The sequence below is a fragment of the Cetorhinus maximus genome, chromosome 20 (genome assembly GCF_964194155.1).
Source record: "Cetorhinus maximus chromosome 20, sCetMax3.hap1.1, whole genome shotgun sequence".
NCBI lineage: Eukaryota > Metazoa > Chordata > Chondrichthyes > Lamniformes > Cetorhinidae > Cetorhinus > Cetorhinus maximus.
Window position 1 is genome coordinate 56307351 of NC_135898.1, and position 26781 is coordinate 56334131.

Consider the following 26781-nt stretch of genomic DNA (forward strand, 5'->3'; position numbering starts at 1 on the left):
AGGTAGGTCCTACACACAATACACTTTACATTTCACATTTGACAATTAAAAATCTTTTCTTCACTGACACATACCTTTGTTAATGATGTATACAATAGCTTCAGGTCCTAGAGTGTCATATAATGGTACCACTGCCATAGAGTAGGTATAGCAAGCCAGTTCAGAAATTATCCACTATTAAAAGACAGGTTCTGGTATTAATATCATTATTAAACAGACCATGAGTTATAAATATTAAAAATCTGATTATATCCATTTACAAAATATTGTTATTAACAGAAGTTATCAGGACATTGCATTAAGCAATTTCAGGACAAAATCATCTACAGCAGAAGCTTCTAATGCCACTGAAGTATTAAAGAACATTACAGCAACATAAATGTGCAGAAACTGGGACATTATTTGAATACAGGTCTAGCCAAGTCCATTTATTCAGGTCAGAAAGGGCACTGAAGACAGGTAGAAGTCAATGTGGCCAGATATTCACCAAATAGACATGATAGAGTTAGGTAACTAGAGCACACAGGCCTCATTACCCAAACAACTGGTAATGGAAAGAGTTTTACTATGAGAATTGGGGATAAGTCATAGAGACATGGAGTTATACAGCACAGAAACAGGGCCTTCGGCCCATCATATCCATGCTGGCTATCAAGCGCCTATCTATTCTAATCCCATTTTCCAGCACATGGCCCATAGCCCTGTATGCTATGGAGTTTCAAGTGCTCATCTAAACACTTCTTAAATGTTGTGAGGAAGCTCCAGCGGCCTTTTATCATCCTTGACTTAATCTAATTATTGGATTTACCCCAAGCTAAGTAGATTATCTTTGAACAGTGAACAGTTTGATCCCAGAGTTTAGTTACTTATTTGGCTTTTTTCTTTGCCTGGGTGGATGAATAAGTACAAATGAGTTGATCAGTGAGAATTTTGCAATATGAATATAATTTTCTACATTGATCTCTGTTGGGGAAGGAAACCATTAACTCTCAAGGAGTTTAAATGGTCATTATTAGTTAACAAGCTAAGTACCCTGTTTGGTATGTATAAAAAGGTAAAATAAGTGAGACAAGTATCCTGTAGAGTTTTATGCGCCAAGAATAAGACTCTGTTGAAGAAGTCGGTCTTGGGTCTTTATTGTCAAGCAGCTGCTGGGACTTTATCAGCCTCATCTGCTAGCCATTTATATTAGAGAATAATTCTTAAGTGCTACCACCAGTTTTATATCGTCAAAGCTGGCAAGGAGGCTCCATCGCCTGGAGCTTGAATTCAGTAGGCCTGTATATGTAGGAAAAGTGTTACATTCAGTCTAAATAAAGTGTTTTGCCTACTTATTTTTGGTGGGCAAAAATACCACTAGCCTCCACGATGCCTTGAGGTGCCTAAAAAGGAGTATGGATAGAAATTGTACAATTTATACTGTTTTTTTTGAATCATAGGCAATACAAGCTGACCTGATGCCAGTCTGTTTCACAGACCCCGTCACCAATACTCCATCTACAGAAATCTAGTGAAATGTTATGGATTGACAAAATAGAAGTCCAGGAATTAAAAATTAAATCTCAAACCTATGGATTTGCAAAATATAATTATTAATAGTAGAAGAATTTGCAGTGGTTAACTTTAGTAATATAATAGATCAATGGGCATTACCTCAGGCCTATTCTGAGCAAATACACCAATGTACTGGTCTGGAGTTGAATTGCACCCTCGATGTAAAAGGCCTGATCCAAGGTACTCTGCTCTGTCAGATACCTGCAAGTAGATGAGAAACATTTTAAATCTAGGCTGTTTACTTAAAAGACCATTGCATTTTTCACCCCTACCATCCAGTTGACCTCACAAAGCCTTCTTCACCTTACAAAGAAAAAAGCAGACAGCTGGCATGCAAGTCACGTTTTGATCCTATTCACACACATATCCTATAGCCAGTGGAATTTTAATTCTTGTTTCTTCCACCCCCGCCCCCACCCCCACCCCCACACCAACCACTACCATCACCAAACTGAGTCCAAAGACAAAAGCGCTAGCTTAGCCTCCATCCTCCTCCTACGGTTCCAGTGCTATTGGTGGTAAGCACTGCCATCATATACTGAATTCAAGAATGGAAATTCCTGCCTCTAGTTTATAAGAGATATCAAACAGGGCCACTAGCACTGTGTCATATGATAAAGAGTAGGCTGGTCTGGTATATTAGCCACTGAACTTAGGCATCAGTTGACCTTCTTTGCAAGTGAGGAGAATGCATCGCCAGATAACACACAGATGGAAAGCAGAAGAGAAGAGTGGGTGGTAGTGAAGAAATAGGTTCATACCAATGACGATAATGGCTTGAATCTTCTGGTTGGCAGGTGGGGGCGCCGCTTGCCAACGCATAAAATGACGCATAGTGATGTCAGGTGTGCGTCCTGACATTACTGTGCGTCATTCAGATCTTCAGTTCGGCGGCCGCTCACCAGAGCGCCAAACTCAAAGGCCTATTAAGGCTATTTAAATAGCAATTAAAAGAATTAACAGAGCTGCCCGTCCAACCTTAATGTTGACGGGCAGGCAAAGAATCCAGGCGGCCTTCGCATTTACCATGAAACCTCAACCACAGGTGGGATGAAGTTTCATGAAACTTTATAAATCAAATAAAATTTTTTATTAAAATTCATTGACATGTCCCAGCTCATGTGACACTGTCAAATGAGCTGGGACATGTCTGAATATTTTTTTTTCTTTATTTCAAATAATAATAAACAAAGTAATCTGCTTGCAGCAGCTCCGTGCCTCAGGGAGATTTCTGCGCTCTTTCGTGCGCATGCTCTGTGGAGATACAACTTTGAAAGAGATTTGAACTTCCAGTTATTACCTGGAAGAATGACAAGATGAGATTTCATGTTTTAAAATTTTACTGAAACAAATGACTAAAAAATAACACTTCTTTTACATAGACAACTTCTACTTTAAATTACAGAAAGTGGCATTCCCCTTTAATACTTTCACCCATCATATTCTAAACAGAATTACAGTCCTCATAGTAAACAGTACACAGTTGTTCTTGGCTTCCAATGGGTTCCTGAATCTCTGCTTCACTGGGCAGAAACTTCGAGTGACCATCTCCTAAGTTTTCAGAGAGGGTTTTCTAAATCCACCACCAGTAATAAAGCCTACTCTGATGTTTCTTCTTCTCCGTGGACATATCAAGATGAATCTCCCGGAATCCTTAGAGGGCTACAGGATGCACCTCTGACTAGAGACCGTTTCACTCCAGCATCTGGCTGAGGTAGCTTGAAAAGCCAATCATCCTCTTCTCGCTGCTGACCACACAGATCAACTGCTTTCTGCCTGTGATATTCACTGATTTGTAGGGAAGTCTATAAACTGATCTCAAAAATGTCATCTTATGCCCTCTTCCCTATGCCAATGTGAAACATATTAACCTTGCATCCAAGTAGACATATTGATTAGCTTTTCTCTTCCATCTTAGGAGCAAATAGATAGTTTACAGCACAACTGTTTACAATACAAAACCTACAACACCTTTCTGGGACTTTGGGAGACTCAGGGTCTACACATAGTAAACTCAGAGACTGCTGACATTGTTTCCAAGCATAAATATCTTCCACCTTTTCAGTAAAAGAATCTAAACCCTCCTTTGATCTCTAACAATCAAACCACCCAGGCTTACTGTCAGGTGGACTTCAGAACAGGTCACATAGCTTTCTTAATTTACCCTAAGTTTAAAGATACAGTCCCAAAATATAATAATCTTATAAAATTCCGAATTTTAGCAAATGGCAATGAAAAGGAGAGGGACATAAGACGAAAATAGTGCCAGAGGAAGAGTCAGTGGGGTGTGGAGGGTACTGGAACAACTTGAAGAGTAGAGGAAGAGCAACAGCTGAAACAGGGTGGAAGAAGAGTACCAGGTTAAGCAATAGGAATGGAAGTAGAGTGCCAGTATGAACTGGAAAAGTTGCAGAAAAAAGTTAGTGAAAAAGAGTAGAGAGTTGCATGGGGTATAGCGTCTTGCCTATTTGGAGCAAAAAAGAATGGCTTTGGTGAATTAGGTCCTTGCAAAGTGCAAGAAAATGTCTCATTGCACTTGAGGAGCACTTATGGAAATACAAGTTTATTCTTTACATGCATTTTAATAATCTAATGTTGTCAGCAAGACCTACAGAACAATCATCTTCAGCTATGGTACCCATGTATATGTAGGCCTGCTATGTTATACTTACTGAATATTACTTCTGATAATTGACTGATTTTTGTACTGTGATTAATAAGTCATGACCCACTCCTTTCCCAATGCAGCGACTAATTTGGATGCATCATACCGATGTCATTAAATATCAGATTCAATTGCAAAACGCTAATAAAGATACTGAAATTAGTGAGGCATCTTGAAGCAATAGTTTCAGTCATGTATTTTAATTCAGGGCAGTGTTTCAGCTGTATATAATTTCATATGATCAGCTTTTCCTAGCTACGCAGGTGTACATGTATGAACTCAAAAGGTAGATGTCTTGTGACTGGCTATTAGTTCAGAATTTGCCGGCAAAAGGCATAGTTCGAATGAAGACTTTCAATTTATCAGCCCCTGACAATTTTATACAATTGCCTAACAGTGTTCCAGGTGAAAGGTAGCCAAGGTACAAAGTTCAATCGCATGGCAGCCACTACATTTCAAGTGGAAATCATTGTGTAAAACAGAGACATTGTGCCATTTAATGGTGGGGGATGGCAGTGGAGTTGTGTCTCAGAATTGCTCCTCTGCTTCAAACAAAACCAAAAAGTAAACAAAATTTCTCCTCTCAAACAAGGAGCAGTTCTCAGAAATCTAAAATTTTCTTCCCCAAGTTTGGATCCCTCCATTTTACTTCCAGTATTTCATCATTGATCACAATACATACCTGTTTGTATGAAAGCCACTGATAAGGCTGTTCGGGTTTCCTGTAACCCAGACAAGGTCCATTACCTGACAGGAAAAATAAATAGTTGACACTGAATACTGAATGAAGCAAAAACATGACTATTTCCATTTGCAAGATTGAGTGTATTTTAATACCTGATACATGTAAACCTCTCTGGAAAGCTTCATAGAGCGTTCGAGCATCATCATAAAAGTAAGATATCACATCATCATCCTTCAATAGTGCACATCGCCTGGCACCTTCACCATTCTGAAGTTAAAAAAAAAGTTAAATTAAAAATAAACTTACTCTGGTGAAAGCTTAAACCTGTAATGAAGTGCTTTAAGACAGATGAAGAACATAAGAAATAGAGACAAGAGTAGACCATTCGAACCCTCGAGTCTGCTCCACAATCTTCAATATTATTATTATCTTTAATATCTTCAATAAGATCATAGCTTGTGTTTTAATTTCCATATTGCCATCTAACCCTGATAATCTTTGATCCCCTTGCCTAACAAGAATCTATCTACCTCTGCCTTAAAAATATTTGATGACCCCGCTTCCACCACCTTCTGAGGCAGAGCGTTCCGAAGTCACACAACCCTCAGAAAAATATTCCCCTCATCTCTGTCCTAAAAGGTGACCCCTAATTTTAAAACAGTGCCTCGAGTGAGTACAGGCTGAAAAAGTGCATCTTCACAGAATACTCCCAAGTCAGTTTATAGCATATTCAGATGCAACACAATGCTTGCGCTGCTCTATTCAGTGCAGTTTAAGAAAAGGACAGGGGTGCAGAATTTTGCCTGCTTTAAAAATAAGCGAGGGGCAAGGACCATTTCTGATTTCTGATCCCACATCTTTTGGCAACATGCCCTTTGGCATGATCTTCTGGGAGGCGGCTTAATTGGCCACCTTGGGATCCGCCATCCTTTGGACACCTGAGGTTGCAGGCCCACTCAGACAATAGCAGCCCCACCAGCAGAGGTGGGCACTGCCATTGTAAGATGGCCGCGAGGGTGCCTCCATCTTGAAGCACCCGCTAAAGAGGTTTAAATTTTGAAAAATAATCTATGACCACAGCTGGCAGACCACTGAAGGGGGAGCCAGCAAGCACAGCTGTGAGCCAGTGATCAATGCTGAAAGTGAGGGTTAAAACAGGAGGCTTCGCAGGCCAGCCATCGGCAAACCAGTGACCTGCCCAGCTTTGGTCTTAGTTGGGTGGGGGGCAGTGACATCCCCAAATCGGCCCACAAACGGATAGCCATTGCTGGTGATGATCCACCTCCTGCAAGATTGCCCGGATTTGTGAATTTCCCCCAGCCCCACTTTCAAGCCCGCCTCCATTGGAATGGCCAGTGACTGCAGCAGTCAAGCTTTTCTCAATTTCCTGAACAAGTCACACCTTGAGCGCCCAATGATTTTTAAAAATCCTCGACCACATTTTCAAATCCTTCCATGGCCTCGCCCCCTCCCATCTCTAGTCTCCTTCAGCCCCAAAATTCTTGGAGATATCGGAGTTTCTAATTCTGGCTCTTAAGCATCCTCGGTTTTAATCATGTCTTCAGCTGTCGAGGCCCTAAGCTCTGCAATCTCCTCCCTAAACCCTTCCACCTTGCTTTCTTCCTTTAAGACGCTCCTTAACATCTACCTCTTTGATCAAGCTTTTGATCACCTGCTGCAATATCTCACATGGCTCGGTATCAAATTTGATTTTATTATGCCCGTGAAGCACCTTGGGGTATTTTATTATGGTAAAGGCGCTATATAAATGAACGTTGTTGATAACTGTTTAATGGAAAAGCAGCAGGCTGAAACTGCCCTTCTTACTAGTTGAGATGAAATATTTGTTTCATAGTCTTGACTGGGTCAGATTGGATTCAAAACCGATAATTTATGAATCATCACAAAGTTCTTCTCCCTGACAGCACAAGTCATTATGCTAGATATGCAAAAGCTTCTCAGATAGCATAAAGTATAAGTTCAGTAACCAGTGTAATAGTAAAACACACAAACCAGGAATATCCAGGATTGATTCTCTAGTTTGAAATGATTTAACTGACCAGAGTTCAGCTACGGATTTATTTTAAAAAAAATCATTCATGGGATGTGGGCATCGCTGACTAGGCCAGCATTTATTTCCCTTGTTCAGGGGCATTTAAGAGTCAACCGCATTGATGTGGGTCTGGAGTCACATGTAGACCAGATCAGGTAAGGTTGGCAGATTTCCTTCCCTAAAGGACATTAGTGAACCCGATGGGTTTTTATGACAATCAGCGATTCAATCTCAGTATTCCAAGGGGAAAACTTATAAATATGAATTATCATATGGTTGAGGAACTATTGGGTAGTAATATTGGTAGAACATTTTCGCAGCTTGAAGCTCATTCTGAATAGGAAAGGAGATTGGGGAAAAGAAAAAGTCAAAATGTTAACAAGCAATTAAAGTGGCTGGCAGTTATATTGCTTCTGATGCAGAAGAAGATGAACTCCACAATTTAAGCCAAAAGGGGAAATTCTAAATATAGATGAAGTTAAAAAAAATGTTAGACCAAAAACCTTTCCTCAAATTACACATTTTCATCCACCCAATTCATTTTTACCATATGAATTTCATTACACTAGCTGTTTAACATACCTTAATTTGCACAGATTGCTTGGAAAGATCACATGTTGGTTCGATAGGTTTTGGCTTAGTTGCCACCCAGTATATAAGAGTACCAATCAAAACCAGAATTGGAACCGAGAAGGTCAGGAGCAATATGCTCATCTTATAAACTTCTGGAACAAAGGTGCAAACCTGAAGCAATTACACAACAACAAAAAAAAGAACACAATCACTGAGACATTTTACACAATTTATCTTCTTAGAACAACTTGTTTAATTACAATATCAATCTCAATAATTATTTTAATAAATAGATTTACATGGTAATTAATTTTGTTTTTACCTCTCTTTCTCACACATATAGATTGGCAACGTTACATAAATGCCTCAGTTAGTTAGTTATTGCTCATTTATCAAGTTAAAACAGCATGCAAAGCTTAATGAATCTGTATATTTGTCATAAAATATTTTATCACGTGTGCTTTTTATACAGCTACCACAAACAAACCACAAGAGGAATTTAAAAGTAACTCAGCAGTATAGTTCTCTTCTCATACTCTGATCATTAATTACAATCAGCTTAAAGAACTGCAATTGGCAAACTCCACATCCATCTTCTAGTGCAATGTGATAATTAGCCATCACAATGTCATGGCAACAGGTCAGCACACAAATTGCCACAGACGTTTAGCTCAAAAAGAAAATAGCTTATCTTTAAAAAAAATGCTGTGTGAAACAAAATCAAGCTTGCTGCTATATTACTTTTTATTCTCTAAACACTGCATTTATTGCCTGTTGCAACTAATTCTAATCTAATTAATTCTTTGTCTTCATCTTCGTCTTCTTCTTCTTCTTCTTCTTCTTCTTCGTCTTCGTCTTCTTCGTCTTCGTCTTCGTCTTCTTCTTCTTCTTCTCCCTCATACTACACTGCCCATGCTTCCTTCTTTACTGGCCTTATATTTATTGCAGGGGGGGATTTTATTAATGACTTGTATTTCTGAATCAATTACTTACCTAATCTATCCCTGTGGATAGGATGGATAGGGTAATTCCAGTCATTAAAATTGAATTGTTAAGAGTAGCGCAAAGAAATACTGGTTCAAAATACATTTTAAGACTGATATCAGGAAATTTTTTTGTCACACAAAGAATGATAAGCAAATAGACTGGACTCCAAGAAAGATTAGTGAAGGCAAATCAATTGAAGGGTGGGGAGAAGGAGCTAATTCTAAACGGATCCTCTAAGATGGGGCCAATGGCTTGCCCTAAGCATAATTATCCTGAGATACGAAAGGATTTTATTGGCACTTGAAGACAGATGAAAACCTTGTCTACTGCCAGAACATCATTGGAGAACAAAAATAAATTGAAATTTGTTCAAATTAAAAAACAAAAATTTAATGGAGTAATTAGAACAACTAAAAATGGAACAAATGAAGAACAAATTAGAAATGCAATGTCTTCATGGACACTTTTACATAAACGTACAATGTGTGAATAGGAATCTTATTGTACCTGGCAGGGGAGAGACCATGATCATTGTCCCCTCTGCATGTGTGTAAGTGTCGTTTTTGTGGGTATCATTTATTTTATTGGGGGGTTTCAGCAAAGGCTTTGGCCTTTTTACCTTTTGGTATTGGAAGCTCTTCTGTGTATTTTGTTCTCCTTGAAGGGGCTTCAGTGCCTAACATCGGGACCTTAAAGAGGCAATAGCTGCAACCAATCAAGCCCCAAACCAGGGGTTATGTAACACTGTTAAGGTGGCAGTGAAAGACAACGAAGGAGGTACACCCATTAACCGTGCCTTTTTCATCAAGAGAATCCTTTTGGAATCCTGTGGACAGCTACTGTCTGCAGGACTTCCCTAATGCTGGATACTTTGATGTCACCTTCAAAAATGTTGCTCCCTGTGTCAAATTCCTGAAGGTGTTGGAGGAGAAGAGAGACCAGCCACAGCTGAGAATCATCACAGTGGAGCCACTCTTTACTCTGCCATCACAACAGGACAGTGTGGAGACTGTGCACTTCTACAACTCCCATGTCCCTGCCGTTGATGTGCTCACCTTCCTTGCCAGGTATGCCGACAAGGTTGGGAACTGCACTGAGGGCAAGAACGCCTTCAGAATTTGGACCAGCAAACGCCAGGTCAAGTTAACATTCAATATGGATGGTAAGGGAGCAATCCACCACCCTCCTTCCAGCTTCGTTATTGGGGGAAGCCGCGGCTGTCTTGTATACACCAGGCAGCCCAAAGTTTGTCGCTCCTGCAGAAAATCTGGTCATGTGGTGGCCAACTGCAGTGCCATCATCTGCAAGAATTGCAAGCAGGAAGGGCACCAGACAAAGGATTCCAAACAGACTACGTGCTGCAACCTGTGTGGTGAGGCAGGCCACCTCTACAAGACCTGCCCCAAACGCTGCCTCACAGATGCACAGGTGGCGAAAACCAAGGAGGGGCAAGCAGATGAAACGGTGACTGTCATTACCACCAAGGAGGCTTGCAAAGCTCCACCCATCAAGGCCTCCAGTGAGCGCAATGGGACAAAGGAAGACACAGAGAGAGGGAAGAGGAAGGAAAAGACTGAGGCAGCAGATGGCCAAACAACTGCACCTTTTCCTGAACCTCCCACTCCTCAGCAGAACGAATCAATGAAGAAGGAGTCAGCAGACAATCAACTGGGGGAGTGGCAGCTGGTGAAGAAGACCAAAAAGAAGAAAGGGCCAAGTACGGACCAAGCCACTTCCCAGACGAGTGGCAAGAGGCGACTCCCATCATACACATATGACAGACGCTGCTGCTCTTTGGACAAAGAAGGACAAGGGCAGCACCTACTGAAGAAGTGGCAAAGCTCTAGGGAACTGGAGGAGGAGACACCCGAACTCCAGAACACTGGAGACAACGAAGAGTCCAGCGCACCCCAGCTCCAGGGAGCCGGGAGCAGCAACGCCTCGAGGGGGAATGGATTGGAGAGACTTCTCCAACAGAGGACAATCCAAACCTCGCTCCTTGACATCCCTGATGTCACCTGAATGGAACATTTCCAGCAGGGCAGTTCAGAACGGCTTCCTCAGCCCATCAAAAGTGAGACAAGTTGTGAACACTATGGTTATGCAGGAGCAGATCAAAGGACTGGATCATGTGGGCTTCATTGGCTGAGCCAGCATTTATTGCCCTTCCCTAATTGCCCTTGAGAAGGTGGTGGTGAGCTGCCTTCTTGAACTGCTGCAGTCTATGTGGTGTAGGTACACCCACAGTGCTGTTAGGAAGGGAGTTCTAGGATTTTGACCCAGCAAGGATGCTTGCATGTCAGGCAGCATAAGCAGCAAATGATAGACACGGCTAAGTGAGCCCACAACCAAAGGATCATATCTAAGCTCTGCAGTCCTGCCACATCCAGTCGTGAATGGTTGTTGTCAATTAAACAATTCACTGGAGGAGGCGGCTCCACAAATATCCTCATCCTCAATGATGGAGGAGCCCAGCACATCAGTGCAAAAGATAAGGCTGAAGCATTTGCAACAATCTTCAGCCAGAAATGTCGAGTGGATGATCTATCTCAGCCTCCTCCAGAAGTCCCCAACATCCCAGATGCCAGCGGTCCTTCAGCAGCTCCCACTGCTGCTGGCGACTTCCAGGCCGGTCATTCTGGGCGGTGACTTCAACTGCATCATCGATGCAGCTGGACGATCCAGCAGGGCCGACAGCAGACTGGACACCAAGTCCGGACTCCTGGAAACAGTAAAGGATGCCAAGCTGCATGACGTCTTCAGCAACCCTGCAGATGGAGCGCAGCATAGATACACCTGGTCATGGCCAGAGAGGTCCATTGTTCCAGGATAGACTTGCTGTTTGTGTCCTGAACATTCATGGTCAGATCCACCGATGTCAAACCAGTGTTCCTCTCTGACCACTGCCTCCTACTGGCCAACTGTCACTTACAGGGAGACCAGCGGGTTGGCAAAGGCACATGGAAGCTGAACGTGAAACTGTTGACCCCAGAGAACATTGAGGAACTCAAGGGGGATTACAAAGGCTGGAGACCTGTGGAACCCCTCTTTGAGTCCCTGTCACACTGGTGGGAAGCGATCAAGAATATCAAGAGGTTTTTCATCCTCAAAGGTGCTCAGAAGGCTAGAAAGGAACAGAGGGAAATGTTCCGACTCTAGAAAAACATGCAGAACCTACTCCGTCTGCAGTCGATGGGGGTCAATGTCAAGGAGGACCTCGAAGCGGTGAAGATCTAGCAAGCCTCGCTCTTTGCCCCTGAGACTTCCAAGATCACTTTCCGGTCCAGAGTCCGCTCCATGGAGCAGGATGAGATGTGCTCTCGTTTCTTTTTCCAAAAGAGAGCTCTGTGATCAGCAGCCTGAAGGAAGAAGATAGCTCAGTAAAGTCATTGCAGTCCGACGTTTTGAGGATCAGCAAATCCTTTTATGCCGGATTGTATGATGTGAAGCCCACAGACAGCATGGCTTCCCAGTCCTTCCTGTCCTCTAACATGGAGGTCTTAGACAACAATACATAGGAGAGTCTGGACAAACCACTAACTCTGGATGAACTGACTAAGGCCCTTGAGTCCTTCAAGAAGAGTAAGACTCCCGGAAGCGATGGTTTGCCAGCTGAGTTGTATTCAGCTCTGTGGGACTTGATCGGCCCAGACCTGCTAGAAGTGTACGAGAGTATGCTTCTGGCCGGCGGCATGTCAGAATCCATGAGGAAGGACATCATCATCCTCATCTACAAGCGAAAGGGGGAAAGGGAGGAAATTAGAAATTGGAGACCCATTTCACTGTTGAATGTGGTCTATAAAATTCTGTACAAAGTCTTTGCCAATTGGGTCAAGTCAGCTCTGGAGTTGGTGATTCACCCTGACCAGACATGTGCTGCGCCCAGCAGTAAGGTCTCTGGCAGCCTCGCGCTACTCAGGGATACGATTGCCTATGTACGGGAGAGGGGTGTGGACACCTGGCTCATCAGCCTGGACTAGGAGAAGGCCTTTGACAGAGTATCGCACACCTACACCGTGGATGTGCTCTCCAAAATGGGATTTGGGAGGGAATCTGCAATTGGATCCAACTACTCTACACGAACATCTGTAGCACAGTTTCAATCAATGGGTGGGAATTAGAAAGCTTTCTAATTAACAGAAAATGCTGGAAAAACTCAGCAGGCATAGCAGCATCTGTGGAGAGACAGAGTTAACGTTTCAAGTCTGCATGACCCTTCTCAAAATGTTAACTCTGTTTCTCTCTCCGCAGATGCTGCTAGAACTGCTGAGTTTTTCCAGCATTTTCTGTTTTTATTTCAGATTTCCAGCATCCGCAGTATTTTACTTTTAGCTTTCCAATTAAACCTGGCGTCAGGTGGGGCTGCCCTATCTCCCCTGTCCTGTTCGTGTGTTGCATAGAGCCTTTTGCTGAGCCCATCAGGAAGGGTCCGGGCATAGGAGGAGTGATTATCCCAGGCAGTGGAGGCACTCAGGTCAAAGTCTCCCTGCACATGGATGATGTCACCGTCTTCTGGTCAGATCCGCTGTCGGTGCACAGACTGATCAACATCTGCGACCAGTTTGAACTGACCTCAGGAGCCAAGGTAAATCGTGGCAAGAACAAGGCCATGTTCTTTGGGAACTGGGCTGACCGATCCTTTGTCCCCTTCACTGTCAGGTCAGACTGCCGGAAGGTGCTGGGGGTATAGGGACCAGGGCATGCGTTAGAAACTGGAAGGAGCAAGTGGCTATGGTGTAAAGAAAACTGGGCAAGTGGGAGCGATACTCGCCCTCCATTGCGGGTAGAACCTGGTCATCAGGTGTGAGTCACTCTCAGTGTTGCTGTATGTGGCGCAGATCTGGCCCATTCCTTACCCCTGTGTTGTGGCAATCACCCAAGTCATCTTCCGCTTTATCTGGAAGTCAAAAATGGATTGTGTTCACAGGGACACAATGTACAAGCCTCTAGATAAAGGGGGATAAAATATGCCCAACATCGCCCTCATCCTAATGGCCACCAGTGCGGCTGCATCAAGCTGTGCGTAGACCGTCAGTACACAAACACCAAGTTTCACTATGTGCTGAGGATCTACCTGTCCCCGGTGTTGCGAAGGATGGGTCTGGCCACGCTGCTGCGAAACGCTCCAAGTAGTTGGACTAAGCTGTGCCACCTGTCCCCCCTGGAAAGATTTATGCAGAGAAACACCTTTGACCACAAGTCCATCAGGCAGTGGTCAGCACATAACGTCCTAGAGGTCCTGCGGGAAAAGAAGATGGTGGATCCTGTCAGATGATTCCCCGAGCGGACTGACAAAGTCATTTGGCAGAATGTCTCATTGCCAGAACTTTCCAACAAGCACCAAGACGTAGCTTGGCTGATGGTGCAAAAGGTCCTCCCCATCAGACCCTTCCTATATGTGAGGTGGAGGTGGTGGGGAAGAGGCCATTGTCCACCTCTGTGTGGATTGTGCCTTTACAAAGAAGGTCTGGAGAGAGATGCAGTGGATTTTGTCAAGGTTCATCCCGAGCAGTTCTGTGACACAGGACTCTGTGCTCTACAGGCTGTTCCCAGGGATGCACACCAAGACAAACATCAACCACAGCTGGAGGATCATCAACTCAATGAAAGACGCTCTTTGGTCTGCCCGAAACTTGTTGGTCTTCCAGTGCAAAGAGTTGTCCCTGACCAAGTTTCGCAGACTGGCACATTCCAAGGTCCAGGACTACGTACTGAAGGATGCATTAAAGCTTGTGGCAGCTGCTGCAAAGGCGCAATGGGTAAAGCTTGCGTTCTAAGACCTTTCTGCCATAGTGAACCGAGGGGCTGGGAATTGTATAGACCCCTCAGGCTGTATTGACTCACATTGAATGTATGCAGTTAATACTACATGTATCACAATTGTATTGAAGCACCTCAGAGTGCAACATGATCTATGTAAACAACTGAAATACCATTGCACTGTCTGACTGTCTTTTATGACCATTTTGAAATGTCTGTAACGTTCCTTGATTGTATTGAAGCACCTCAGGGTACGACATGATCTATGTGGAAAGCTTGAATATTATTGCACATTTTGTGATGGCCAGTTTGAAATGTTTTGTAATGTTCTTTCAGATATTTTATGAATAAAGTATATTTTTTGCAAAAAAAGTCATTTTGTAATGTGACACTTCTACAGAAAAAATGACTTCAAAGGAAAAAATATTTTACGGAATATGTGATAAGTCTTAGTATTCGACTGTATAAGTATCAATGATTCTTAATCATTCTTTGTTACTGCATCTTATGCTTTTAATTCTTTGAGTGCTGCAATTCTACTTCTCTGAATGTTTCAGTTACCAAGAGTACCAATAGACCTCATTTAACTTTGATGTTAAAAACTCAGCATTCCGTTCTTCCAACATTCAAGTCATTTTCAATGCACTGGCTAAAAATGCATTTAAAACTGTTTGTTAGGAAAACAAATTATGTTTCTTTTATCATTGTAAAGTTGACAAGGGAGCAGGTAAAAATCAAATAAATTACCATGTAATTATTAGGGGAACATTTTCCCCCAGCTGGGGAGGGGGGCGCAAGTGCGGGAGTGGGTGCTGGTGACCAGCCTTCTGATCGGCGCCCCCAGCTGGGGGGCGCGTGCCGCCATTTTACGTGGGCAGGCCAATTAAGGCCCGCCCAGCGTGATGTGCGCCAGGAAGCGCTATGCGCTCACTGTGTGGGTGGGGGTGGGGAGGATTCCCTCGGCCGGGAGTGCACTCTTTCGTGCACGAGCGCAAAACAGCAGACAGATCTCTTTGAGGTAAAGTGCTGCCTTGGTGAGATCGGCTCCGATTCAAAAGTTGACAAAAAGGTAATAAAAAAATTTCCCTGCCATGTCCCCTCATGTGACATGAGTTGGGACATGTCCATCACTTTTATTTAAACATTTGATAAACATTTAAAAGCCCTCATGAAACCTCATCCCGCCCGTGAATGAGGTTTCATGCTTTTTCTGAAGCCCGCCTGAGCTCCCGGCCTGCCCGCCTACCTTAAGGTTGGATGGGCAGGTCCATCAATCAAGCTAATTAGTTTTTTAATGGCCTTAATAGGCCGTTGACAGTTCGGCGGGCGCGCAGCCGATTCAGCCGCATGTCCGCCGAACTGAGAATCTAAATGACTTCGGGACGCACACCCAACGTATCCCCGTGTCATTTTACGCGTCGGCGAGCAGTAAAGAGTGTATTTCAAAGTGTTCTTTATCATGATTCCAATAAACTGCTTGATCTTCATTCGGGGATCATATCAGAAACCCTTAACTGTAATTTTGATTTATCCCTATCCTTCTGTTATATGAATGTATTGATAGTTGAATATGGTCCTTAGGTTTAGGAAATGAAAATTGCATTTTTTGTTCTACCAGTCTTCATACAAATTTTATTTTCTGATGGTGCAAGTAGATTAGCCATCGTTATACTTGTTTTTAAAGGAAGCGGATTCTGCTTACTTTATATGGTCTCAGTCTGGTTCAGTTGGAATTTTTACTTGTCGTAATGGGATTGAATATAAGCAGGTAGGTCTTCAACCTGGTAGAAAACTCTAACTAGTTAAAAATTTCCATGTCAAGCAATGAAATAAGCAATGGATTCAATAAACATTTTATTTGATGTGTAAAAATAGAGGGATGGCAGGTGACTTTATGTAAATTCAGACACACTTAATGGATTAAGAGCGAGGTGATATAAAGCTGCAAGCGGCGTACTCTATAATCACCATACCTCTTTTCCTGAATGAAAAATGCCTGCTCATTTTTAGAACAGAAAAATTGATAGCAGTTCAGTAAGCATCATGAAGTGAAGAACAAACCAGTGAATTTAACTTAGACGATAATGATTATTTGTGTGTACCGAGTAACTTCAAAAATCTGATTTCTGGCTGAGTTTTAAGAAATATCCAAACATTTTAAGTAATCTAAACTGCGTATTACAAAGTATTGTGTGATTCTATTAGCCAGTTAATTATCAGAAAATATGCCAATTCACACCTGTAATTTTTTTGAAAAGAGTTTATAGCACCATAAAATGTGATAAGGACATGGGGCAATAGAGAAAAGGTCCTTGTTGAAATAAATTAGAAAATCATTTCTTATTCAGACTACTTGAATGGCATTTTCAAATGAAGCAATATTAGTTTAACTCCAGGGCAAAGTTTAACAGTAAATTTTTAAAGCAAACATTACATCATTGACAAATGATGAGGTAAATTAGAGCTTCATGTAAACTGATGATGGCCCAGATTTTTCAGTGGTAGTAATGGAAGAACCATCAGTGATTGCTGTCTTTACTCCTCTCAAACTAACAGCAACTTTTGAAGTCCATACATGAATAGTTATAAGCAGAAATCCAGGAGTTGTTGTCAGTGATTTTTATGCTTCCTGATAGGGTGTGTGCGCTCTTACAATCCTGTCAGGGGACCATTAACATTTAAAGAAAAATCTGAACACCTCGTTTTAACCATGCCACTAGATTTCACACTTTTAAACAAAAGCACAAACTTTATTGTGTTTACAGCAAATTAAACAAAGCAAATGTGATTAAGTTAAGACTATAGTTTGTAACTACATATTTATGCACTCAGTTTTACTTCTTACCTCCCCCAAGAATTCTCTTATACTTTATGATATCTTAGTGTTATATACTTCTGTTGGGACCATCCAAAAGTATGCAAAGGTCCTCTGGAGTTTTACTTTAAGTCTCTCCAGTGTTCCAGCTATTTTTAGAAGTAAGACTTTCATTTACCAACTTTTGACTTTGGATGCCTCAGTCCCAATTGTCCTGGCTGCCTTCTCAACATTTCCCAGCTAATTCTGCTGATTACTTTCTTTTGCCACAAGATTCTGTGAACCTACAGTAGATTTTTTCACTATATTCCTTCTGTAGATTCTTTCACTAGCTCTAAACTAAGCAATCTTCTAGCTTCTGTTCCATCACAAAATTCAAACTGGGATTAAGCCTCACCCGCATTTTGCACAGTGATTGATGAAGTTTGTTTTTTGCTCTGCTTACAGCACAGGCCTTGCTAATTATCATTTACTTCAGCTATTTCTTGGTGGGCTGCAAACTACACAGGTCCAAACTGGAACTAACTCTCTCAGCAAATACCCAGATAAATTGAAACCAAAGAGCTCACACATCACCATGACAATGTGGGATGTCCTCTGGGATGTCCTTAAACAGACATTCAGGTTAATGCTTACCCTTGTGCTACCCTTGTCTTGCTATTATCACATTCTGCTTTCTGACCTTAATGCCACCATCAGCACCTCCTTTAGCCAGTACCACTATCATTAACACCCCTTTGTCCTTTTGTCCATGACATCTCTGGCAATCTCTCCTCTGCATCCACCTATCACTGGCCTTTTATCCAGCTTCACCTGCTCCACCCTCCTTAAACTGTACAAATTTCATTACATTTTTACTTCTCTTTAGCTCTGAAGAAGAGTCGTAAAGATTCGAAACGTTAACTCTGAATTTTTTTCTCACCACAGATGCTGTTAGACCTGCTGAGTTTTTCCAGCATTTTCTGTTTTTGTTTCAAATTAATTATCACTTATTTACAATTTGATCTGATGAAAGAAATTGATTTTACAAGCCCTTCAGATTTTACCAAAAGCTTTTAAACTAATTTAGCTCTCACTCCCAAAACAAAAACATCTCTCTGGACTGCCCTTACTGTAAGGATTTCAGATGTCATGGCTCCACCAAAAAGCTCACTGATCGATCGTCCAAGGCTGAAGACTCTCCACCTGCTGTTTTATGATCTTACCTTTCTATCTGTTAAGTTCTTAAGTCACCATGGTCCCAGCCTTTTAAGTGCAATAGACTCCAAGCTTGTTTTATTTGCATTTACTCCATTTTTGACAGTTAAAATTTCTGCAGTTAAAAAAGTCCTAAGGCTAAAAGGTTATATTTTTAAAAAAGCATGAACCATGAATTAGATATTCACACCACTGCAGTTCAATTCCCCATCGTCTGCAATCAAATTAAGTCACTGTTGTGATGAAAACCTGTCCTTTTACGCTATTAGCCTTTCTGTAAAAACTGTTGATAAAGTTACACCTTGTTGAATGAGGTGTAACTGGGTTTTCACTAGTGTACTAAGTTCATTATTATTGATGAACAGCCTCAATGGTCTAGAAAACTAATTTTATGTTTGTGGGATGCCAAATGCCTCCATTTTGATTAAATAAAATATGTTTTTAAATAATATTTTTTGTAAATTTTGTTTATAATATTTTAGCTTCTACTTTAATCCCATGTATATGTCCTAATCATTCATTTCACTCTTTGTAAAATTTTAATTAAAAGCAAAACAGTCAGTATTTCTTTTTTCCTTCCTAGTTTGCTGTCTGTGTGATTGCCTGCTTATACTGTTAATGACATCAGGGTTGCTGGATGGCTGGGGATTCCCTTGACTTGACATCAGATTCAAACTGAGGGGGCAAATCTATGGCACAGAAATCTTTGTGAGGAGCTTCCTTTGAGGTCAAGGGCAAGTGCTGTCACTTCACCACTAATCACAAAACCTGAGCTGATACCTTGGAGCTTTCAAGATTAATTTATTTAAAAACCTGTATTTTGGTGATACATGCTATCTCGACTAGTAGTTCCATGGGGATAACATATGCAATGTTGACACTGGTTGTGATTAACGTATAAGACGTTCACAATGACCACTAGTGAACACACGCTACTTCTTGCTCACTGAAAAGTATTCCCCAAGGCTCATCGTACAGGAAAACTTCATTATTGCAAATGTCTGATTGCAATTATCTGATGTTCCAGGATAATAAAACTCGTCACAATTTTGTAACATTATTTATTTGTCTATGCTCAAGGTATTACAAGTTATATCAGTAGACCATTCAAGTAGGGTATTTGGTTTAATGTCCATAATAATGCAAAATACAGTCCCTGCCAAAAACCTTCCCAGAGTGTTTTAGGCCGAAGTGTTTTATTTACTAATCAGATTCTGTTTCTGTTTATGAATCCCCATACTGTGTATTCTTGTTCTGATTCCGGTAGTCAGAGGAAACACTGAGACAGAAACCAAGACACTTTTTCAGAGAGAAGGAAATACCGAAGAGTGGATCAACCTAGACTTACCTCATGTACTTCTTACCAGTTCAAGAGCAGAAATGGAGGGATGGAGAAAAAAGTCACATATTTGCTGCATACAGGAAGGGTGAGTACCATGTTGACATGGATCAGTGTGTTGAAGTGTTAGGGCTGGCCGTCCCCTTGTGGAGCTCAGCAGTGTTAAGAGCCTGAGTGCCAACTGTCAATGATGCTGGAGCTGGCCAGGAGGGTGAGCCCTGGCTTCTTGGGCTGAATACCTTGTGGCTCAAGGGCCATGACTCGGATGTGCCCTGTGAGGTGCTCCGCAGGTGGGGTTGCCCAGGTTGCAATGGCGCTGCAGGTAGAGAGTGGACTAATCAATGCTTCTCTGTCTTTTCAGGAGAAGACGGCCCATAACAACATTGAAAGGTTGTGGACAGGCAGAGGCCCCACTAACCTCCTAATCCTAATTAGATACGAGCAGGACGCCTTGGAGCCCCGAACAGAGATGAAACTGCCATATACCAATAAGTCACCAGCAGCAAACTATCTATCAAACTCCTCACTGCTCACACTGGCAATGCTGCTGACCCTTTTAATCCCATGGATGAGGTTTCTGAAATTGTTGGCTGCCCGCCTGTCTTTTGCCCATGCGGCGAGCGTGAAATCGCATGGGCAATGAAAAATTGGCATCTGTTGTCTTTTTAATGGCCTTAACTGGTCTCTTAAATAATGGCGGGCATGGCTCCGGCACCCGCGTGCGCCCGCCAACTGAAATATCGCGCGAGTGCGCGATGGCGTCCGGGCGCTTACCCAATGTTATTGTGCGCTATTGTATGCTCGAGCGTGTCGGGCGTGTGGCCGCACACTGAGCAAAAAATTCTGCTCATCATATATCAAGATAAGTTTAAAGAGAAACAAGAGGCTTCAGAAAAAGGAAATTTTGCCATAGGAATTTTACAGATAAAGCTGAGTAAATTTACCCACTGATGTGGGGAAATACAGCATGTTCATTATTTGGTTTTATTTTGGAATGCCAAGTTGGCTTGATGTTTTACCGTCTTTCAATCGTATTTGCAGTTATGTATGTTCACATGAGGTGAAATAAAATAGTTTAACGTGTTACCTCAGTCTGCTTTCAGAGAAATTGAAGAAATGCATGCATTTTTGGAATATTTGGTCCAGATCAAAAAGGGACACTATTTTTACATCCCTGGATTGCTCCATTTGTATAAGGAGATATAGTCAATACAAGTCAACTCCCATAAAAGTGAGATAATTAGGCCAATTACATGAGAAACTGAACTCACTGAACCTGAGATGCTGTCTACAACATACCCCAGTACTGTAACGTGGAGCCTAATCCAATTGTTTTGTATTTCTGTTTTATTTTTCATGGGATGTGGGCATCGCTGGCAAGGCCAACTTTTGCTGCCCATCCTAAATTGCCCTTGAGAAGGTGGTGGTGGTAGTGTTCCTGTCCTGGAGATGAGTCAGAAAACCCAACTTTATGTAACAATTGCTCTCAGGCTGGGAGGAGGATGAAAAACTGGTTCAGGATCTGGACCATTCCTTCAACCATCAAACATGCTGGGTCAAGATTCTGCATATCTCTTTATTGGTACTTTTATAACATCATCAGGAATGTACAAAGAACAGCTGTTCTATAAAATAAAATCAGAGAGGGGTATTTTGAAAGCTTAGAAGTTATTTCTGCGCTTTAAGGAATAAAATGGGAAAAGAGTATTAAAATTGATGACATACTAAGATTAATTGGGAATATAGATATCAGTGTAACTATTTAGCATCCATATACTTAACTTAAGCATTATTGTCCTTTTTACAGTTTATATTACTGACCTGTTTACTCAAATCTTTGCAAAGTAATCAGTTGTATTAATTAACTGTTTGAAGTCTTTGCTTTATGCGCAGCGGATGCAAAATATAACAATTGTCTTATTAGTTAATGAAAGTTCTGGGTTCTGATTGGCTAATTCATTCACCATAATAACAAGTGTTTTGTTGTAAATTTAAAGTTCTGGAAGAGCCAACAACAGCAGACATATGAAGAGCAAATTCAAAATACTGTCAACAGAAATAAAGCTCCAGTTCAAATAAGTCAAAACTGATGGATTGTTGACCATTTGCTCATGCTGTAGTTTTTGATTGAATAAGTTTGGGTCTGCAATAGAAGTTTAAAGCACTTGGCTATTATTTAAAGCTTAATCAGTTGTCTATCTCTTATTGCAGTAAAGAGATCAAGCACTATACATTTGTGCAAAAGTTGACCTGAGATTGCCAAACATTATTGTGTCCAATCAATGTTTAGACATTCCACCATTTAATTATAAATTGCAAAGCCACACTGCAAACATGCCATGCCTTTTTGGCAGAATATTGAATGAAACTTTTTGGTATTTTTCATGAAACTGTGATATGACAGAGCTGTTGTACAGCATTCAAATAGCAATCTGTACTGACAGGTTACTTGGAATAAAGAAATGGATATCTTTATGTTGAATATGGAAATATATGAGTTACTGGAAGTGCGCTGCTGTAATGCACAAAACCTTAATCTTTTCATTATTTTGTAACTTGCACTATAAAGCAAACTGGTGGATACATTATTTAATTTTAGCAGAGAATTATACTCTTGTTTTTGTATTAATATGAAAGGATTTGACATGAACATGCATACAAAACTGATCAAGAGTCAGATGGGTTATTCTATCTGTCTGGAAACTGTGCCATGTTTAAACCTTTGACCTTAAAATACCATCCTATGCAAAAAATTGTGCTGTTATGTAGACATGTATGGTGCTATTGTTAGATCAAGATGGGTCTTTAAATCTTTCTTCAGATACAAAAATCAACTGTTCTCTTTCCCTCTCCATATTAGCTACCTTTTCAATTTATCTTCTATACATAGTACTTTTTTCTACTGTTGACTGTATTATATATTCATTACTGATATTTCCTTCAGATTACACACCTTTACTACATACAACTTCCGCTTGTTTTGCAGCTAAATCTCTGCACCTTGACCTTGAAGTGGCATATCAGGATGCATCATGGGATAATCCAAGCTTGGCCAAGTTGCAGATCCTCCCACAACCATGACCACCCACACGACCCCAGTAATGTCAACTGCTGGGACCATGACTACAACCACTAGGGAGCCCTTACTGTGCCCCAAAATCCACCTGGGACCCCAGAATGGACTTGCGCTATGGGATTCCTGTGGGAATTATGTATCCTGAGATGACTGGTATGAGTGTGCCTGACAGCCAAACACTGTGTCACTGCACACTTGCAATTAGTAGGAATGCTCCTGGCCATACCTAATTTACAGGAAGGCGGATCCAAGCCCCACTACGAAGTAGAAAATATCGGGATCAGAAGAGATGGCAATTGGTTAAAGTACTACCCTGCATCCAAATATGCAACTCAGAGAGGAGCTCTCTTTGTGGGAATCTCGCTGGTTGGGCGTAGGGACAAAGGGAATAATGTTGTCTGCTCACAACCCGTAGGGATGGGGACAAGAGCTACATATGGTTTTAACAACACCTTAAACTGCACCCCTGAAATTTCTAGCGCCCGCCAAGAACCAACGCAGAAGGCCTACTGTAGAAAACATACGAAGATATGAACAAGGAGCAGGATTAGGCCATTCAGCCCCTCAAGCCTGCCCCGCAATTTAATAAGATCATGGCTGATCTGATAGTAATCTGCATCCCACCTACTGCCGATAACCTATCACCCCCTTGCTTACCAAGAATCCATCCACCTATACCTTAAATATATTCAAAGACTCTGCTTCCACCACCTTTTCAGGAAGAGAGTTCCAAAGACTCACGACCCTCTGAGTGAAAACATTTTGCCTCATCTCTGTTTTAAATGGGGGACCCCTTATTTTTAAACAGTGACCCCTTGTTCTAGATTCTTCTACAAGAGGACACATCCTCTCCACATCTACCCTGTCAAGACCCCCCAGGATCTTATTTGTTTCAATCAAGTCACCTCTTACTCTTCTAAACTCCAGTGGATACAAGCCTAGTCTATCCAACCTTTCCCCATAAGACAACCCACCCATTCCAGGTATTAGTCTAGTAAACCTTCTCTGAACTGCTTCCAATGCATTTACATCTTTCGTTAAATAAGGTGACCAGTACTGTATACAGTATTCCAAATGTGGCCTCAATAGTGCCCTGTAAAATTGAAGCAAAACCTCCCTACTTTTGTATTCAATTCCCCTCGCAATAAATGATAACATTCTATTAGCTTTCCTAATTACTTGCTGTACTTGCATGCCTTTTGTGATTTATGCACTAGAACACCCAGATCCCTCTGCATCTCAGAGCTCTGCAATCTCTCACCATTTAGATAATATGCTTCTCTTTTATTCTTCCTGCCAAAATGGACAATTTCACATTTTCCCAAATTATACTCCGTCTGCCAGATCTTTGCCCACTCACTTAACTTATCAAAATGTGTTTGTAGCCTCCTTATGTCCCCTTCACAACTTACTTCCCTATCTTTGTGTCATCATCAAATTTGACAACTATCCCTTCAATCCCTTCATCCAAATCATTTATATAAATTGTAAATGGTTGAGGCTCCAGCACACCCACTCGTTACATCTTGCCAACCTGAAAAAGACCCATTTATGCCTACCGTCTGCTTCCTGTTAGCCAGCCAATCTTCTATCCATGCCAATATGTTACCCACTGTACCATGGAATTTAAGTACAGTACATTCACCGGTTCCCCTTTATCCGCAGAACATGTTATTTCCTCAAAGAACTCCAATAAGTTAGTTAAACACGATTTCCCTTTCACAAAACCATGTTGATTCTGCCTGATGACCTTGAGCTTATTCAAGTGCCCTGCTATAACTTCTTTAGTAATAGTTTCTAACATTTTCCCTATGACAGATGTTAAGCTAACTGGCCTGTAGTTTCCCTCTTCCTGTCTCCCTCCCTTTTTGAATAATCGAGTTACATTTGCTATCTTTCAATCTAATGGGGCCTTCCCCGAATCTAGGGAGCTTTGGAAAATTAAAACCAAAGCTTCAACTATCTCACCAGACACTTCTTTTAAGACACTAGGATGAAGTCCATCAGGACCTGGGTTCTTGTCAACCCGCAGCTCCAACAATTTACTTAGTGCCACTTCTCTGGTGACTCTAATTTTTCTGACTTCCTTTTCCACTTCCATTTCCTGGTTTATAGCTGCTTCTGGGATGTTACTTGTATCCCTTATAGTGGAGACTGGTGCAAAATACCTGTTCAATTCATCTGCCATCTCCTTGTTTTCTATTATCAATTCTTCAGGCTCATTTTCTATAGGACCAACGCTCACTTTGTTAACTCTTTTTTAAATAGTTATAAAATCTCTTACCATCTGTTTTTATATTTCTGGCTATCTTTCTTTCATGCCCTAATTTTTCCCTCCTTATTAGTCTTTTAGTCATTCTTTGCTGTTCCTTATATTCTGTCCAATCTTCTGGCCTTCCACCTATCTTTGCACAACTATATGTTTTTTCTTTAAGTTTGATACTACCTTTTACCTTTCTAGTTAACCACAGATGGTGTGTCCATCCCTTGGACATTTTCTTATTCGTTGGAATGTATCCATTATGTGCATTCTGAAATATCACTTTAAATATTAGCCACTGCATCTCTATTGATATATCCCTTAACCTAATTTGCCAATTCACTTTAGCCAGCTCAGCTTTCATGCCCTCGTAATTGCCCTTATTTAAGTTTAAAAACTTAGCCTCAGACCAACTCCTCTCTCCCTCAAACTGAATGTAAAATTTAATCATTTTATGGCTGTTGCTACCTAGGGGCGCCTTCACTATGAGATCATTAATTACTCCCATCTCATTGCAGAATACCAGGTCTAATATAGCCTGCTCTCTGGTTGGCTTCAGAACATGCTGTTCTAAGAAACTATCCCGAAAACATTCAATGTACCTCTCATCCAGGCTATCTATAAGGCCACAAGACGTAGGAGCAGAAGTAGGCCATTCTGCCCATCGAGTCTGCTCTGCCATTCAATGAGATCATGGCAGATCTGATAATCCTCAACTCCACTTTCCTGCCTTTTCCTCATAACCCTTGATTCCCTTACTGATTAAAAATCTGTCTATCTCTGCCTTGAATATATTTAACAACCCAGCTTCTACAGCCCTCTGTGGTAAAGAATTCCACAAATTAACTACCCTCGGAGAGAAGAAATTCTTCCTCATCCCTGTCTTAAATGGGTGACCCCTTATTCTGAGATTATGCCCTCTGGTCCTAGGCTGTCCCACAAGGGGAAACAACCTATCAGCATCTATTCTGTCAAGCCCCCTAAGAATCTTATATTTTTCAATCAAGTCGCCTCTCATTCTTCTAAACTCCAATGAGTCCAGGACCAACCTACTCAACCTCTACCCATAAGAAAATCCCTCCATACCTAGCATCAACCTAGTGATCAACCCTAGGTGGGGGGGAGTTGCAGGAGCGGGTGCGAGGGGGCTTCCGATTGACGCCCCCAGCTGGGGGCACGCCATTATTTTACATGGGCGGGCCAATTAAAGCCTGCCCAGTGTGACGTTCACCAGGAAGCGCTGTGCGCTCCCTCTGCAGGTGGGGGGGTGGGGGGGGGGGGAGAAGAAGGGTGGGGGGATTCCCTCTGCGGGAGTGCGCTCTTTTGCACATGCACGTGGAAGAGTGCACAGATCTCCTTGAGGCAAAGTGCTGCCTCAGGGAGATCGGCTCACATTTTAAACTTTAAATAAAGCTGAGAAAAAATTTCCCTGAGTAAGGACATGTCCATAACTTTTATTTTAAAATATTGTGAGATTTTTAAATCCTCATGAAACCTCATCCCGCCCGTGGATGAGGTTTCATGCTTTTTCAGAAGCCCGCCAGGGCTCCCAGCTTGCCCACCAACCTTAAGGTTGGATGGGCAGGTCCATTAATGACTTCAGCTACTTTGTCAATGGCCTTAATAGGCCGTTGCAGATTGGCGGGCGCGCAGCCGACTCGGGTGCATGCCCGCTGAACTGAAAGTCTGAATGACGTGCCATGACGGCGGGATGCACGCCCGACATCACCCCGCATCATTTTGCACATTGGCGAGCAGGCCCCGTTCCTCCCCCACTCGCCGACTAGACGATACAGCCCTAGGTGTGGTCTAACTAG

General features: G+C 41.9%; 1 protein-coding gene across 5 annotated transcripts in view; it reads right to left on the minus strand.

Moving 5' to 3' along the window:
- acsl5 (acyl-CoA synthetase long chain family member 5) overlaps nt 1-26781 on the minus strand; it is a 58232-nt gene that overhangs the window by 26347 nt on the left and 5104 nt on the right. For all 5 annotated transcript variants that reach the window (XM_078564752.1, XM_078564749.1, XM_078564748.1 and 2 more), the window contains 5 exons: nt 7540-7701; nt 5057-5171; nt 4902-4966; nt 1654-1755; nt 75-174 (listed from right to left, as the gene is read on the minus strand). In XM_078564752.1, coding sequence (XP_078420878.1) covers nt 75-174; nt 1654-1755; nt 4902-4966; nt 5057-5171; nt 7540-7671 — 514 coding nt within the window. In that variant the 5' untranslated portion in view covers nt 7672-7701. The remainder of the gene's footprint in view (nt 1-74; nt 175-1653; nt 1756-4901; nt 4967-5056; nt 5172-7539; nt 7702-26781) is intronic.